Genomic DNA, 19096 nt, shown 5'->3' with positions numbered 1-19096 from the left:
ACATGTTTTCGAGACCGTCTATCTTGCCGACAAAAACGCCCGCACAAGAATTTGGGCGACGTAGCATGCACCTGAAAAACTTAATTTCATCACTCTCTAGACGTACATCTGGAAATCGAGGCATATGCTGCACAATCGAACAGGAGTTATAATCTCTCGATCTGCTAGAAATAAGTTATTTCGCGACTTTTGCTTTCCGATAGCTTTTTTATACAATCTCGTCTCGCATTATGTATTGCTACTATGGATTATTTTACTTGCAATATGTAGGTAATCTAGTTGGTAGTCAGCTGTAAGTTAGCCATCAGCCATAATACACTAAAAGTATGCTTTGCTAGATATCTTCTCCATTTGCAGGCTTGAATAATGAGAGCCTGAGGAATGCAATAATAAACCTCATGTGACATTCCAAAAGAAGGCCTCCTTACATGCATGAAGTGTTGTGTTGCAACACATTGTACCAACAGTGTGAAAGACACTCCAGAAGTCGTCATGAGATCGCAGTCATCTCACTCAAGCTTTCACTGCATAGTTGCCATCAGTCTTTTTTGCCGTTCAAATACAACTTCCCTCGCCAACTTCACCTCTCTCCTCCTTCTACCACACACATGCATACCTTTTGCTCTCTGTCAGGTTGTCATTATCTTTTATGTGTTTTGCTTGTTTATTCATTTTGATTTATTTTTGGACATTCAATAAGTTTGCACAATAAGAAGTGTGCTGAACTGGGTAAGACCTTGCCAGGGCAACAGTGTTAGCAGCACATGCATAAGGAACAGAAATGTATCACAATAGGAGTCAGGGAACTGAAATTAGACGAACATTCTATACATGCTTTTGTGAATCACATCACACATCAATAGAAAAACCAACTTAAGAATATCAGGCAATGTTGTCATGACTACTATTACAACTGACAATCAAATGGGATGTCACGGACAGTACGCTGTAGCTGCAGTGTAATTGGGACAGCAATATGCAGTTGCTGTAATATAGTAGCCACAAATAATTATTTGCGCTGTATGAAAAAAAGTTACTTAATTTTTTGAAATTTGTCAGAGTTGATGCCCACTGCAGGGCCAAAGAGTTTGGGACATCCATTATGAAGGGAGAAAGAAGGCTTACATTATTTGAGTGCCAACAATTTCCCTCTCAAAAAGGAGAAAATTGTGAAGAGGCATTTGTCTGTACAAAGGAAAGTATGTATGAAAAGCTAGTCTGAACTTATAAAACATCACTCAGCACTTATGGGATGTAGCTTTGCCTTCCTATTTCATACAGAGTCAGCAAAGAGTGTGTAAAGCAACATAACCTCTTGAATTAATAAATTAAGCTTGTTTAGGCATTGTGGCTAGTCTGCCTGTTGAGAGAATGAAAATTTTCCGGGGCATAAATCCTGCCAGTCATCACATTTGATGGTATTTCAGCTGTTTTCACCTGTATCGTGTTTCTAACATTAACTCTTTTTATCCTTCCACTGCCATAGCCTGTCCAACCTGTCAACCTGGACGAAGTGCAAAGGCCATGTTCCGCTGAACCAAAAGGGGAAGACAACCCCAGCACCAAACTGTACAGCACAAGAAATGAGCCTCTTGATCATAAGTTTGAATTGCTCACTAAGCATTCATGTGCAGAAGATGAAAGTGCTCTTGTAAAAAGGCAGCACGAAATAAATCAGAAGCTCAAGGAACAGCTGGAGCAAGCAAGTGTTTTGGTTGCAGCGCTGAAACATCAGCTAGATGACACCAAGAAAGGGCGGGCTGATGCACTTAAGGTGTGTGATCGTTTTACAACAAACAGCCAGACAGGTGCCTTTTGCTTGAGCTGTTGTGCAGGCCTAATTGGTTCAATGACGCTCAGAGTAAAAAGAAAAATTAGCTTTGAATATGGCACTCATTTGCAAAAGGGAGAACAGACTTGGATATTGCTCAAACTATACAATACATTAGTGGTCGGAAGCGTTTTGCTTCTTTCTGCAGAAACCTAGTAATCGCCTCAATCTTTGGAAAAGTGAAACAAACTGCCTGTGAAGACAAAATTCATACTGATTTTGAAGACACAACCAATACTAAATTTGATGCATCTTTGGTTGGGATTTGACGGAGTTGACCTTGCCTTCAGCCATGCTAATGGTGCCCTTAGTTGCCAACTTCTTGGAAGAGGTCGAATTATTGACCGCTGTTAATTAAGGAAATAGCTAAACATTATTCACTAAATGTTAGGCACTCTACAATGTGTTTATTTTTATTGGTGTTAATTTGTGCAGTGGTGTGCATTATTTGATTATGTGCAAATCTCTCTCAAAGTCAAAAAAAGAAGTGGCATGCATTCCCATGAAGAGCACGGTGTGAATCAGAGAGCAAACTGCGATAGCCAATATTCTAGTTGACATTAAGAGAAAAAAATGGAGCTGGGCAGGCCATGTAATGCTTAGGGCAAATAACCGAAGTGCCATTAGAGTTAAGAATGGGTGCCAAGGGAAGGCAAGCGTAGTTGAGGACGGCAGAAAATTAGGTGGGGTGATGAAATTAGAAAAATTTCAGGGGTAAGTTGGAATTGGCTAGCGCAAGACAAGGGTAATTAGAGATCTCTTTGAGAGGCCTTCATCCTGCCGTGGACATAAAAGATAGGCTTATGATGATGATGGCACATCCATAACAAAAAGTGGTGCAATCGGGCCTGCAGTAAAAAAAAAAAAAGTAGCATACTTTCTTGCTGACGGACCCCTTTGCTTATTTTTTCTGCAAAAAATTGCTTTCGTGCTATGTTTAATACTAGAGTGGCACTATTTCACATGGAAAAAAATGTTGAAACTTGTGCATGTAACAAGCATATGGAGATCATGCCTGCTATAATGCTAGGCACAGGGTGTCTACCAAGTGGGAAAATCTGGAAAACTGTAAATTCTCAGGGATTTTGAGTAGTCTGGAAATACTCAGGGAATTTGTGCTTCTATCAGGGGAAATTACCTAGCTGCAATTTTATTGGAAGAGAACGAAAGTCGCGTTAATGCTGGCTCAAGTAACAGAGAGGAATCATAATGAATCGCCTTTGACGGCGTGTCGTCGGCTGGAGGAGTTGCCAGTGTACATACAGTCAATGACCAATTTTCCAGGCGCCCAATTTTTGAGGACATGCCCGATAATTCAGACATCTTTGCGACACCACCTCATATCTTATAGAGTCAATGTAAAAGAACTTCTAAAATTTCGGACACAAGAACCCTTCACCGTCCGGACTTTCCAGATGTTTTGCCGTGACTGCAGGTCCGAAATGGCATTAATTAAAGCCACCACCGCTGTCATTTTGGTTATCCTGCCACCTCAAACCGGCGCTCGCACGCAGATCCACTGGCAGCCGTAGCCACCACTACGGCAACGCTAGGCCAAGCTGCTTCAATGTTCACTGTTAAGCATCTTGCCGTTCAGTGCCGTGTGCTGCCGCTTTTTTGAAGGAGCTTGAGTTTTAAAAAGCAAAGTGTTGGCTGACGCAGAGATGCTGATGTCCCTCATTCAAATCAAAATAAAATCTAAACTGAAGTGCAACACTGTGGCATTGTGCATGGGTTGAGAGTATGTCAGGACAGTTGAGATTGACTTTCCAGCTACCCAGAGAGAACCTCACTTGTGACACAAAGTTTGGGCCTCATACCGATGAGCTTGCTATCAGTAGACATAAATAGCTCATATTCGAAAATATTTGCTTCTGTAAACATCTTTTTTTATCCATATTTGAAAATGTTCGACTCGATTTGCAATGGGCTTTACCTTTTTCTTAAAGATATTTTATTTGCGGTGCATTTTACTAACCCCTCCCTTCTGTTTTCTTTTTGAATAAAATAAACGCTACTCCTTACTATTCAAACTGAATTAAGTTCTTTCTTTTTTTTTTAAACATGCTTACTAGAGAGTGACAGCATCAGGCGACATGGTGTCAGCCAGTCTTCACAAAGTTCTGTGTCACTCAGGGAAAACCTGGAAAATTCGGGGAACTTGGAAATGTCAACTTGGTAGACACCCTGTGGACAGTGTAGTTAAAAGCACACTTCATTTAAAGGTGTAGTTTGTAAACAAACACAGTGTCACATATCCAAGTAACCTGAATTAACAGGCCACTTTCACTAAGCTGTACAACATGACACCATAGATGGCTTTGTGGATTGCACAGAAATTTAAATGGATATGTGATCATCCTGTTTTGTCAAGAGTGAGACATATCTCTTATTTAGAAAAATAATACATTCTACTGCAAAGAGTCTATAGTCCCAATCAGCATGGTGACACAGCTGAACAGTTTGGGACATCTGTGCTCTTTTAAACACCTTTGTGGGTATTCCTTTGTTGTAGGCAGCATCTTGTCAACAAGTAATCATGTTTCATTTGATGACAGCACTATAACTAGGTGGCAGAGGTCACACAGTGATGCAAGGGCTCATTCAAGTGCTTCTTTCTTACAGTTGCAGGGTTGTTTTAAAGGATTCATTGCACTAAATTAGCTTGTTTGGTTTCATGTCCTAAAGCTAGGTTACGGGGAATACTATAGTTCAAAGTTCACAAGGGTGGCTGTCTGGCCCTACCTGTTTGCAGTAGTCCAGTGGCTATGGCATTGTGCTGCTGAGCTCGAGGTCGGGGGTTTGATTCCGGCTGCGCTGGCCACATTTGGATGAGACTAAAATTCAAAAACACTCATGTACTTAGATTCAAGTGCATGTTAAAGAACCCAGATGGTCAAAATGAATCTGGAGTCTACCGCTGCAGCCTGCCTCATAATCAAATCGTGGTTTTTGGCACTTAAAACTACAGAATCCAGTCTTCTTCTTCTTTCGATGGGAGGGGGCGGGGTCATATTGTTAGTCCATAAGGAGAAAATAAAGAGATGCGAACTATACAGAGACAGAAAAAAGTTGTGTGCGCCTTTTTTTCTGCCGTGTCTAGCTTGCACTTCTCTCTGGATTAGTTGCAGTCAACTGCGGCACTTCATCATTCACCAAAACTTCAGGCATGAGCACTTGGCGCTACAGCGAAGAATCATAGCTCGAACCCAGCAGCAGATTGCGATAACTCTTTATCGGATCACTTTTATCCGACTTACACTAGATAATCAGCCTAGTGAATATTACTATTATCTACATTAGTATCAGTGATCCATGACATTCACATACAAGGAAACTTTTGCTTGTAGCTTACAGTGACAAAAGGCACATGGTATACCACTAAAATGAGTCTATTTTTCTCACACCAGCTGCCTGCCTTTGGGTTTTATACAAAATATCTGGGAATATAAATGTGAAAAGCGTGCTCTTTTTTTTTTTTTGTTAACTTTGGAATTGGCATCGGTGGCAAAAAGAACTAGAATGATGCGCATGCTTGGTTAACCTTGCAGGAGTGAGTACAGGGACCAGCATCTACTGAGGCTTTCGCTAGCTGTGGTTTTGTTCAAGGGCTGTTTGTATACTGCTGCCATAGGGTTCTGAATTTTTAGAACAACGAACATTCGGGAAGTTGGTAGGGATTCATGGTTTTAAATATGGGTCTGGAAAACAGGGACACAAATAGAACGAAAAGGTGTCTGTTTGACCTTTGAATTCGTCTTGAGACCATATTTTCAACATCTGACTTTTTAAATTATGCATTCTGCATAAAGATAGCAAGACTGTACCTAGAGTGATTGCTTGACCTAAATGTCTTGGTGACGGTGTGTGAAATTCCTTTAGATTTTCACAGTACCACCACCTGCAGCCACAAACTTGTTGCCTTGCTAAATGTTCGTGCTACAGTGTACAGTTTTCATTGTTTCTAAATGTGAAAAGATAGCCTCCGAGCATGTACTTGCCAAATTTGCTTGCTAGTAGCTTATCTATGAACTGCCCGAATGCATGATGGCCTGATTTACTCTGTTGACATTTATTATCTGTGGATGCCCTGTGTTCAGATGTGAAGTGCTATATATTTTGTTACCTGTTACATTTGTGCCAATGAATAAACTGTATTGAAGGCATATGATTTCTTGTGCTGTTATTTTACTTTTTCTGCATTGTGCTCTTCAAAATGGTGGCAGTACAAAAACAAAGTGCATTTTTACTGCTTCAAAAAATTATTTCTGTGTCATGATTTTGTCACTAATCATGCTTCGAAATGCATGCAATTTGTGTTAGATGAAGCCTCAGAAGCGACACGCTGCTATGCTAATGCTGGCTGTCTTAAGAATGTTATTCGTTTGCAAGTGTCCTGGCAATTTAGCTCACTCAACAATAAACATGCTGGATTATGCTTTGGCTTCCTTATATCTGCACAGTATTTTTACACCATGATTTACATGCTTATAAGTGTTCCTTTCCAAAGCACAAGTTCACTGATGTCTCACTAGCACAGTCTTCCCGGTTGCCATCTGTTAGTTCTATCCACCGTAATGTCTTTATGTATACCTACAAAGACACAAGGAGATTCAGCATGCAGCATGCTGTTGGCAAGTGTTTCAAATGCTACCATGAGTGCTGTAACAAAAGTTGTGGTTGTCATGTTGTGTACATTGCCATAATTCCTACTTTTCCTTACAAAACATAGGTCTGCAGAATATTTTATAGCAACCTTACAAGGATCACCAACATACTTGTAGCCTTAGCCATCGTCTCCCCAGCTCATGATGTATTCTCTTGTAACCAAACGCAGTTCAATATTCTGAGTTCGTCACGTCCTGATAACAGCGTTCTAATATGAATGGACGGTTGTTTTCACTAAACTGCTACATTCGAAAGTAATGCGCAATGACTTGGTGCTATCTCTCTAAAGTACTGAAGTATGTGGGTAGAGTTTCTAACACTCAGGTGAGCGGACCGCTCTAGCTCGTCAGGCATATTTTACCTTGTACAATAGTACTGGCCAGGATATACATTTGCCTTTGTAATCTACAGGCAACCAAGCCACATCTACACTGTATTGTACTTGCCCATGATAATGCCTTGCAGCATACTCTGCACATCTTTTATCCCACTGGCTGTTGACTCCAACTGGCCTCCCACACTAAATGATCGCATAGTAGAGGTAAATTCTTGAAAGTGAACAACCCATCACAAAGGCGTTCTTTAGTGCACCATGAATCTTTAAGTATTTAATGTCCATTACAATTTCAGAGCTGCTGAAGCAATGGCAGTATGTGGTGCGACTCTGTGTTTCACTGTTGGCAACGAAGCCTTATCTGTCCCACTGCTAGCCGGAATGTCTGTTTCAAAAATGTTTGCCATAAATCTGCTCGACTATGACCAGCACCATGCTTCACAAGTCACTGAGAGAGATACACGCAGTTTTGTGCAACTACTTTTAGTCAACACTTTCTTTTAATTAAGGAATAGCAGTTGCACCTGGATACTCATTAAAGCAGATATTTTCTTACTTCAAGGGGAAATCGCAATGTGTGTCTTCCTCTTTTTATCATTTATTCAGCGAAAATGAATAAGACCTTTGCAAGTCACGAGTGCGCTAACCAAAATTAATTTGATCGCACTGCTGTGGCTCGAGGCATGATCAACTGTAGAAACACTTACATGTGAAGGCTGAGAGGGGATTCCAGCCATTTCATCATCAGCCTATCTTTATGTCCACTGTTAGGACATAGGCCTCTCCCAGTGATCTCCAATTATCCCTGCCTTGCACAAGCTGATTCCAGCTCATGCATGCAAATTTCTTGATTTCATCACCTCCCCCCCCCCCCCCTATATTTCTGCCATCCTCATCTGTGCTTCTCTTCCCTTGGCACCCATTCTGTAACTCTAGTGGTCTACCGGTTATATACCGTACGCTTTACATGGCCTGCCCAGCCCCATTTCTTTCTCTTAAAGGGCCCCTCACTAGGCCCCATTGCAAATTTTGGTTATGTGTATGCTGGAAGTTGTTACGTGTCCTCTAGGGAGCGTTCTGTCGAAAAAATTGTTCAAATCGGCTCATTAATAGCAGAGATAGAAATATTTCAGTGCCGCAAACTCATGATTTCAGCAGGCGAGCTCCACTCGCCCCGTCTAGCCTCCACAAGCGTAATTCCTTCCCGCGTTCTCTCATACTGGACCTCGGGGATCCTGTGACACATGATCATGCGCTGGAACATGGTAGAAAATGGCATGGTTTCGGTACCTGTGCACGTGGCTGCACAACCGTGGGAACAAGCAGATGAAGCGGATGGACATCTGTCTTGCTTCGGTGCGAAGTAAAACAAAAAACGCGCAGACATTCCTTTTGTGTGTTTTATTATTTCCCTAAACTTCAATTCGTCAATTCAAGCAACAGATCACTCAAATAACAGATGTTGCCTTGAATAATTCTCGAAGTCACATGTCACCACGAGCGCGGTCGCTGCGAGGGAAAAGGAGAACGGCGTTCGGATTGAAATTTCAGACCTTTCTGCGGCGCGTAGCGATGTAATTCTTTGCAAACACAATCGTTAATGCACATTGTATGCTCTGCGCTTGTCAGCTCAATATGGCCAGACTTGGTGAGGGGTCCTTTAATGTCAGCTAGAATATCAGCTATCTCCGATCTGTACAGCTCTATTCCTGTCTCTTAACGTTATGCCTAACATTTTTCACTCCATCACTCTTTGTGCGATCCTTAACTTGGTCTCAAGCTTCTTAACCTCCAAGTTTCTGCCTCATATGTTAGCACTGGTAGCAATGATTGTATACTTTTCTTTTCAATGACAGCGGTAAGCTTCGAGTCAGGATTTGGTAATGCCTTTCGTATGCACTGTTCAATGATTATCTAACTGGATAGTCTATGCTTGGTGCCACTTGAAAGGCTGGCAACCAGCTGCACTACTCACGCTTAAGAACTTTAGATAAAGAGTCCATCCTTTCGTCTAGCTGTCGTCCCCCTCATCCTCACACTCTCTTGTCATTGCCAGTGCGTGATTGGCTTAGTGCAATCATGTGGCATTTCCATGCAACTGCATTGATCACTGCTGCCACCTAAAGGTTCCAACTCTTTTTCACATAGCATGATTTATGTCAACACATGCATGAATAAGCATTTAGTGTATGGAATACAGTTTCAAAACGAGTAACAAGTATTCATAATAAGTATAGTATGGCACAAAGGCTAGTCAGCGGCAACCTAAGAATACAATGGCACATGCACCGCTGTCTAACTCGAGGAAAATGTTGTGTATGCACCAGCCAGTTATGTTTACTCATTCTCCTGATGTCAAACGCTCTTGCGTGTTTGACAGCTTCACTGTACAGATCTGTCTTTGTGTCACTGGTTCCAGGATATAACCTGAACGTCTTGGCAAACTTTATGGTATATCTTCATATGAGTGCTCAGCCAAATGTAATATTTTAGCTAGAAACAAGGAACTTTAATTTTCCACTTAGCCTAGCATGCATATTAGCAAAGCACGGGTACAGTAGTAGAGAAGCGGCTTCCAGGTTTATTTTATGCAGACAACATTGTGTTGCTAGCTAACAAGCAAAGTGATTTGCAACATCTGTGGACAGGAAGGCAACAATATAGGTTTGAAATTTAGTGTTTGAAGATCAGGTGTTATGGTATTCAATGAAAACAGTGAACAGACAGCCGTCAGCAAACTCTGGGTGGCGCAACACTTCCAGTGGTGAAGAGCAGGTGCACTGTGGTTTTGTAAATGGTGCTTGTATTAAATACTTAGGTTGGCCCCAGAGTATAGAAGCCATTTGTTTTTTGCAGATGTATCAAAAGGTTTAGAACCATTTGTGAGTACTGGCGGCACTCCATGTTGAAAAAAAATTGGAGGATATGGGGATTGGAAAAGGTAGAAGCGCACTTCCTTGAACTTATCTGCACTCAAAGAACTCCAATTAGCAAAATGGCAGTATCAGTTACAGAAGGCTCGTGCATTTGCAGATTGCTTTGTGAGATCGGTCTATTGTTATGATGGAGTACTTAATCACACCAACCCCAAAGCTTCCCGTTTGACTCATGTTTCACAATCCAGGCATGCACACTGACTGGCCTCAAGCTTTGAGATCGGCTTATTGTCACATTGCCTGTGGGCAAAATGCTACAAACAACTGTGTTCGTATGCTTATACCACTTCAAGCACCGTAATCAAGAAACAAAATAAAGTTAAAATAAAGGATAAAATAAAGGACATGCTTTCTAGTAGGCGAGAGGCAGCAGTGATAAGAACAGACCGAAGCAAAAGTTTCAATATGTTTCACTTACTGGTGGCGTATTAATTGGGTGGCCCCACAGATTGGCTAACCAATAGGTGTCATTATTGTTGTCTGTCTTTTCAGGAGGAATCATGTACAGAAAAGACGTCTGAAATTGTACAGAAAGCTGCAGAAAGCATTGAGCGCATCAGGCAAGAATGCAAGGAAGAGATGCTGGAATACCACCATATCCTTGGTAAGAGAGATATGCCGTTGGCTGTGCCCTGGCAGCCTTCTTGTGTTTGCAGGCTTGCTTTTATTAGGATGTGAGCTAATGTTACAGCAGTTACAACAGGAAATGTATGTTTACTGTTTTGGGCTGCCTTGTAGAATTGAAGAAAAGGATGCATTTCCTGCTACCAGGAGCCCTTCACTTCCTGCTGCTGCCTTTTTGTATATTAAAAATTCCTCTGCGAGTCCTCAAAACAGAAAACTACATAGCAAACTGAAATATACATTTTGCTGCGTACCAGCAGTTATCATTGCTTATATTTTCTTACAATGGCCCTGTAGCAGTGTGACTATCGCCTCTGAAACAGGCAAAGATGGGCTCATGTGTAGAACACGCCATAGCACGCACTACCTGAGCAGCCGCAATGTCAGGTGCTCCCGAGATCCTGCTGCACCATGGCTGGCCGGCCTAAATAAACCATGTCTACGCCGCCTACATCTTCACGCCACCTCCCATAAATTGATGGCCCGAACGATCGAGCCCGACCATGCCAGCATCAGCGCACTGACTACCAAGGCGAGTGACTTAGCCTCACACAGTTTGGCAGATGTCCCATGGTTGTAGGGTGTCTGCGAATTCAGCATCGACATGCCAGACATCTGGTTCATCCAGCTGGACAGCCACTTCATTCTCAACAAAGTTCCAGGCTTCGGCTGCATTCCAGGCTCCAGTTGTCATCCCCCGGTCCCGACGTGTACATGGACTTGCAGGCAGCCGTCTTTGCTCACTATGTCACCTCGAGCGCTCAGTCGGAACAGCTCTCGCCATTTGAACCAATGCGACATTCTGAATCTTTTGTTGTCCCGCATCGCCTGTGTCCACCCTTGCCGATCGTCAGCACGTGCCAGCTCCAGCATCAAACCTCTACTCAGTTCGTGACCCTCCTCCCTACCTCAAAGGCAGCTGCGCGACGACTATTTCCAAGGAATTCACTGGACCAAATGCGAGCGCTTTCAGCTACTCTACGACCTGCCTCTCTTCTTCCTCGGACGTTCCCACAAGCTGTGCGCTTCTCATTCGGGGCACCTCACTCATCACCGATGCAGAGGCTCTCCCACTGACTCCACTAAGTGCAAATTTCTCTCTCATAGGCATGGTTCACCACAAGCACAACCTTGGCAATGCCTGTAGTGACCACCACAACCCTGTTACTATTGGCATTAGAGATTTCGCCGCAAGCAGCAGCAGGCGAGCCTTCCAATGTTCTGTGCTCACACCTACCGTGGTTTTACAGGAGCAGCTCTTCCATCTGGTTTCTTAAGCTCAAGCATCACTTCTACGTCTGCATCGTGAGTGATCAACACTTGCGCTATCTCCATGCAAGTCCCGAGCTGCGAGACGGTCTACTTTTGGAGCTCTGACATCTACAGGCCCGGGCATCTACGAGAACCTGTGGCAGGTTGTGATTTCATACTACGGCATCACTGTGGCAGCGCGTCGCTCACAATCTACGCTGCCGGTGTTGCCTGGTACAGCTCTCTGGGATTGCGTGAAACCGGCACTACTACTGACGTCATCAACGCTCAAGGCAATGCGCCCTGTGTCCAGACTTGGTGTTCGTATGGCACCGTCTGCACATTTTACCAGGACTTCTTTACCTGGACTTTACCTGAGCTCCTACACATATTTCAATCGCACTTCGTACTAGGAGGGGGGCCCTGTAGCGGCACGACTACAGGGCCCTCCAGGGACCAAGCAGGCATAGGGGCCACAATGTCACCCACTCCCAAAATCCCGCTGCACCATGACTGGCTGACCTAAATGGACCATGGCCATGGCTTCTACCTCTTCACGCTGCCTCCCACAGCCCTTTTGCATAGACAACATAAAATTGACGGCACCTTGTGTGCTGGCGAAAGGGTGGAGATGGTCATAATAAGCACAGAAGATAATTGCATCAGATGTTGTGATAATGAGAAGACAAATGATACACTGAGCAGTAATTTGATTTATGTCCACAAATAGATAAGATTAAAAGCAACACTGCACATGCTTGTTTTAATTTGTCCATGAATCTGTAGTATGGCTACTAATGACCATGTCCCAGTCATGCAATTGCTTATCTGCTCTTTGCTGGTTTTGGGAAGTAAAATGTGCAGGCGTGGGGCCTACTCGCCTGTGCAGTGCAATCCAATTACAGTGATCTTTACAAAAACGAAAAAATTTTACCTTTATAACCAGTTATCACCATATCTGGATTGACATTGCAGCAAGCACCCAGGAGTAATCACACAGTTGTGTAAGAGCAGCAGTTTTCTTTTTACTGTCTTTGGCAGTGTGCAGCATCAAAAGCGGGCACAATTAATATTCCACTTTATACCTCAGATGCAACGTTGTGGGAGCTACAGCAGTAGCACTATCACTGAGATGCTACCGTATGGTTGCAAGTAGTTAAACCTCATTATAAGGAAGTGTCTAACTTTTTATAAATTTTTATCCATAGAACACCATGTATCTTGAAGATCATGTAACAAAGAGTGTTTATAGCCAATTTCAGTATAATGAAATTTCACTCCCTTCACGAAGAAATACAGAGGCAATAAATGGAAACTGCTGCGAACACAGATGGTCAAATCGTTGAATATTGCAGCTGTTTGCAAATCATGCGTCGCATGGCAGGAGTGGCTGGCTGCCGAAGCAGAGCAGCATCTTTGCCGGTAGTGGCGAATTCAGCCGGTCATGGCCTACAAAATCTCACTGCGCCCGGCACCCCATTTTGGAGGTCATAGCTGGCAAGTGCAGTCTCGATTCAGCATATTGCACGCTTGTAGAACTGCATTCTGTTGAGAGATGAAGTTAATTCTTTATTCCAGCGTTGTGGCAGTGCGTATAAGGAAGGGTATCTTGCAAACTCTCTACTTGGATTCAGCAGCTTACTAGAGCCAGCACCACAAACACATAAATTAAAAAAGTGCTTTAGTAATCAAATAGCCATTTTAGTGAAGCAACCACTTTTGAAGTCATTGATAACTTTGGTCTTCGTCTGCAGCATGAGGTCATTGTGCAGGCATTTCCATGGCGCCATCAGCAAACCTATGGCTCACCGACATTGCCAGCACAATTATGCCAGAGTGAGCCATGACCACAGTAGAGGTACACTAACCATGACACTAACAAAAGTCTACAAAGGAGATATAGAGTCTCAGTTGTCACTTACAGCGCATACATAGACGAGGGGCAAAAAGGACAACGAAGACAAGCGCTGTGACGATTGTGACGTGTGTGTGTGACTGTGACAAGTGATGATTGATACCATAGAATACCAACTAGCCCGTACCTAAACCTTACGGAGATATAGAGAACTAGCGAGCAAACTCCAAAAGGAAAGGCACGAACAGTGGTGTGTATTGCGATGCCGCTAGCATTGGCTGCTCAGTTTCGTTTTCAGCAGGTTTTTCTTTTTTTAAGTTTTTAGTTCTATTTACCCAGAGTTGGAAAAAATTTGCTTCTGTTTAACAAGCCCCCACCTCCCTTTTTTTTTCTTTCCCTTCCCCTTAAGGGGGCCTGAACCACCTCTCAGGCCTGGTGAAATAGCATAGTCAGCGGGTAGCTGACTATGCTATTGTGACATGTGACTGGGATTGGGATTGCGTGAAAGGTATAGGAGTCCAAACCCCTAAACAGCCTATAAGTGTAGCCTGTTTTCTGGGCACAGGTTCGCCCAATAAAAGTTTTTTTCGTTCACAGTATTGCTATTGTGTTCTTCAATGTCACCACTACGTGACAATATTCTGCCGTGAACGTCTCGGCCAAGTTTTGCTGCTGCACATGTGGAGCTCGCAAATGGATCACTAGGTCATTTTTCTCTCAAACACTCTCTTTTCAACAGAAGAACCTGTTCTCACTCTCTTCTGGACACTTTATTTCGTCATCGGACTCTTTATCTTATCATTCCCTTAGACGGCTGCTATGGGCCTATAGCTGACATCAAGCTGCAGTCAGCTACACGGCGTAGATACCATGGCTGCCGCGGGCTGCCGCCACGAGTCCACTGGCTAAGCGCATTGCAGCTCACTGAGGACAACCACATTTGGCTTATGTTAGCGCATCGTTGGCACCAAAGGCAGAAGTCGTGGCATCTACGTTAACATCCAAAATAAAATTTGAACTGCACGCCATGGTGACATTTAGAAGGCGAAGCATTGTGGGCATGCCACACTCTCCGTAGCCTTTGTAGTGCAAGGCATTGAAGAAGGAACGGGAGCACAGTGGAGGCCGTGTTTGTCTGGCAATAACTCCGCTTCCTCTTAATGCATTGAAGTACTTTTTGCTGCAATGTATTTCTGAAATAGCCTATTTTCACTTCAAATGCCTTTCTCCATTTCTATAAAAAGTGGTTCAGGACCCCTTTAATGCAAAACCAACCAGCCATGTAGCTATGGTTCCATTTAAGTGGCAATCCCATTTAATTACTGAGTTTCTACTATATATGATAATGGAATATGGCTTTGGCATTTGTGTGGTTTGTTGTTGGAATGTATAGGTGGGCATTGAACTGAGAAACAGTATGCTGTCCAAAGCTAGAGCTGTGTGTGCTTGTTGCGTCTTACAGATTAAATAATCTGAGATTTGCAGCTGTCGTGTGAAGTGGCAAAGTGCGCCAAAAGGAGTTTCTTTGTTTGGCAGTTCTTTTATTTCACTCCTGGTTGCTTCCTGTGAGGACCTTCACATCTTTACTTTCATTTTTCAGCTCTGACCCTAAAGGAAATGAGAATATGCATAGATCTCGAACATAAGAAAACAAGAGCATCTCTTATTGAGAAGCATGCGGTAGACATGGCTGCTGCTATATCGGAAACGAAACGAAAACAGTGGGTAAGCAAAACTCGATTTTTACATTGCTTATGTGTGTTATACCTTGCTCACAAGGTTTCTTCCTCTCTCAGCTTTCTTGGTCCTGTTTATTAGGAATAAGGTTCTCTTAGTTGTAGTCCTGCAGTTTCGCTTGCTCGTTCATTCTTATCAGTAAAGCTGTGCAGTATTACGCAATCTGTGACACTCTAAGTACGACATGTCTAGGTAGGGCAAAGTTTCAACATTTGTCGTATATATTTTTCAACATTCTTTGCATGCATGTTCACAAAAACGTTTCAGTGTTGTACTGCAAAGAATATGCACCATGCATCTCTGCAGCATTGCCTCTTCAGTGTTCTTGGAAGCAGGGGATGAAGCCAGAGGTGGCTTTGCAGTGGCAAGATGTGGTGCACTGACACCCCCCCCCCCCCACCCCTTTTGTTTTTTCTTGCTTGGCTTATGCACGCTCTACCTTTTGTAGCACTACACACTTTTACTGTGACGGTACTTGAAAGTTTAAAACTGAGTTCGCAGTGACCGTCTATTTATTCATCTATTCTTTCTATTGGGCTGTCATCCTCATGCAGCAGTCACTGTTGCCAGGCGCCCACAAATGCCCAGCTTCACTCTTAGCTTATAGTATGGAAGAACATATACAGTAACGAAGAACATATACAGTAATGAAGAAAAAAATAATTTGCCCACCACCATCATTGCCATTGCTATCGAACTCTTGTTCCTGCAGGCCGGTAAAGCTGGATGCCAGGCACGGTAACCACTAAGCTACTACTGTGCAAATTCATACATTGTAATTTGTGAATGGTTTTGTGTGCCGGGACGACTCAGGGGAGTGATGGCATCTGTGCATGTATTTTGTAGGCCACAGCAGGGCAACACCATAGCAGACAGACGCGATGTTATGCACATTGCAAAGAAAGAAATTGTTCTTGTGCAGATGGCAGTGTTCCCATCGAGAATCTGCTGCTGTCACAGTAAATGAGTTAGCGCCAAGGAGATGCTGAAGTCTGTCGATTGCTATTTTTCCATTGATGAAGTTCCCATTTGGGACATGGCAGATGTGGTCGTTCATTGCATTCGTGCAATCCAGAGCATTAAAAAGCTGACTTCATTCATAGATAGTCCTGATGCAGCAAAGGCCTGTAGACTTAGTTAGCCTACAGGCCTTTGCCACATCAGGACTTTGAGGTCAGATTTCTAATGCTTTGGGTTATTATATTATTAGCAGGCTATGCAAGTTTATACCACGATGAGCTGATGAATGTGTTAACAGTCATTGCAGTGCTGCTAGTCATTCATTTCAACTTCACGCAAGGTGACGTGAACAAAGGCATGAAAGGGGCTGGTAGCACCATCTTGTTTTAGCTGCACAAACCACTGGTTGTAAAGGGTGTATATTTTTTTCAGCATGTCTATGTTTATGTGCCATTTTGTATTTGTCCTTACCAGGTTCTGTGAATCTATTTTGAATGGCTAACTAACTTAGTAGTGTGATTCAGTGACGTGGGTCCAGATTTTATTACAATTCTTTTTCTGATCCATTTTCTTAGCTCTTGCTGCTAGCTTGGGCAGAACATTATATGGCATTTAGATTAGCATTGGCTATTGGCATCGCTGTTATTGATGTGCACGGGGCATCATTTACCATGTTGGCAGCTGGCATGATAGAGAGAAGAAAGGTTGACCAAAAAACAGGATTCATTGCAAAATGTGGCCTTTAGACTAGCATGTGCTAGGAAAGGGGCATTACGGATCAGGCGTCAGGACTGTGCAGCTAGCTGCCTTGCTTGTATCTATAGCGAATGTAGACTGTGGGTGCGACGACTGGGAAGGAAACTTACCTTGCGTAATACATTGTTCACTAGTCCTGGTTGCTATATATATATATATATATATATATATATATATATATATATATATATATATATATATATATATATATATATATATATATTTTTTTTTTTTTTTTTTTTTTTTTTTTTTTTTTTTTTTCCCAGTGTGCTAACTGCTGGAAAGAAGCAGCGTTGTACTGTTGTTGGAACACCTGCTACTGCGACTACCCCTGCCAGCAAGCTCACTGGCCAAAGCACATAGCAAGCTGCACCCAGGCAAATAATTCAAGCCAGCAAAATGCAGGAGTTATATTGAACAATGGCCCCACTATCGCCGAGCTCTCTCTGTCTGCAGGCAAAGGAGCCACTTCCATGTTGGTGCCTACTGGTGGCTTCCCAGCCTCTACACATACTATGGGAGGCCTTCCATTTGATCCTGTTGAATAAAGAAGTTGGCTTTTTATGTATATTCTGTTCTTGGCATTCATGTCTTCGAACTGTAGGTCAGCATACTCACTGATAAGTTACCCCTCGCCCCTTCCTCTCATGACTCATGCTCGCTGCACACTCATTACACAGGCGTGAGATAGAGCGCCAGCAAGTGAAGAAAGGCGGTAGTGGAGGTGAGTATAAATGAGATTGAGTGTGAGCAGGAGTGGGTGCCAGTTAACGTTAGTACGAATGAAAGACAGTGACAGTGATTTTAAGTCAACATGAGTATACATACTAAAGGTACTGCCGGCAAGTGTGAGTAGATGCGAGTATATTTGTATGAGTGCCAGTTAGTGAGAGCACGCAAGTACGAGAATGAGGGGGGCCAAGCACTGGGGGAAATTGTCATCACGAGTGAGTGTTGCCGAGTATGAATAACCGCGAGTAGGAGTGTGAGTGAGTACTGTTGAGTATGGCGCTCCACTTGTTCCCTTCCGTCCTTCCTTGTTTGCGCCAAGCGATCATATTTATGGTCTACTCAGCAATACATACTGACTAGCCCAGCAACATGACTACTTCTGGAGCACTGTCGAGTGTGAGTATACGTGAGTGAATGAGTGAAGAAAAAAGCCTGGTAAAGTATTGGTGAGTGAGTATCCACTTATTTTGCTGACTTATGCTTTCAACATAGTATCAAATTATTCCTAGGCCTCAGGTGAATTGCTATCGAGCATTACTAGCAGAATGTAAGGTGGCCTGCCAAAAGCATTGTATATTGTGCCAAAGGTGATTGCAGTGGATGGCTGTGTTGGCGACATGTCTGTATGTGTGATCACATCTGTATGAGCAAATAAGCCTCCTTAACCATTTGTCACTTGGTTTTCTTCCCTTTCACCTCGCACTTCATGCACTGCTTCACATTTCTTAGCTCAGTGCCGGTCTCTCAAATATTTATGACGGAACTGATTTCACCTCTATCATACATTCGTTGTACTCTACTTTCTCAAAATATCTGAAGTTGACCTGAAGAGGTTTATCAGCCAGGTATTCTATACCTGCATAAATGGGATGCAAAATTCAGCAATGCTTGATTTTTTTCTCTCTTGCATGTTACATTTCAGTAATTGATAATGCCAGGCCTTCTTGCCCCATCGCATGATGGCATGCAGGTAACATGGCAACACTGCTGTTGAATGGAAAGGTACCTTATCAAGCAGCTGTGGAAGCGAACATGACTGTGTTATATAATGAGAGGAGGCACAATGACGCTAAACATTGCATGGTTTTAGAAGAGTGCGTCAAGGCCCCCAAAAAAAGTGTATGTGAATTTCTAGTTTGCATTTTCATTTATTGGCGATCACGCTTATTTCATTTGCATTTCACGTTTGTCACTTTACCACCGCGGTGGCTTAAATTAGTGGCAATTTAACGTTGCGCTGCTGAGTTCGAGGTCGCGGGTTCGACCGTAGCCGCGGCGGCTGCAATTTAGTCCTTATCGCGAATTCGGCAAATCCTACTAGGGCGCCCCAGTAAGTGTAATTACTAGATGAATATTTTTTTTTTTTTTTTAATCAAATGATCGCGCGACCTCCTCAAGTCGCCGGTGTGAAT

At 43.0% G+C, this 19096-nt stretch overlaps 1 protein-coding gene across 6 annotated transcripts in view; it reads left to right on the top strand.

Annotated features, from left to right (window-relative positions):
* Zmynd8 (Zinc finger MYND-type containing 8) overlaps positions 1-17520 on the top strand; it is a 58581-nt gene extending 41061 nt beyond the window's left edge. For 5 of the 6 annotated variants that reach the window (XM_055066526.2, XM_055066528.2, XM_055066530.2 and 2 more), the window contains 4 exons: positions 1487-1774; positions 10262-10373; positions 15100-15224; positions 17219-17520. In XM_055066526.2, coding sequence (XP_054922501.2) covers positions 1487-1774; positions 10262-10373; positions 15100-15224; positions 17219-17500 — 807 coding nt within the window. In that variant the 3' untranslated portion in view covers positions 17501-17520. The remainder of the gene's footprint in view (positions 1-1486; positions 1775-10261; positions 10374-15099; positions 15225-17218) is intronic. The other variant, XM_055066531.2, reaches the window with a different exon arrangement.
* The last annotated feature ends 1576 nt before the right edge of the window (positions 17521-19096 follow it).

The sequence above is a fragment of the Dermacentor andersoni genome, chromosome 6 (assembly GCF_023375885.2).
Source record: "Dermacentor andersoni chromosome 6, qqDerAnde1_hic_scaffold, whole genome shotgun sequence".
NCBI lineage: Eukaryota > Metazoa > Arthropoda > Arachnida > Ixodida > Ixodidae > Dermacentor > Dermacentor andersoni.
The sequence above is the reverse complement of the archived record's forward strand: the minus strand, read 5'-3'. Positions and strand labels throughout refer to the sequence as shown.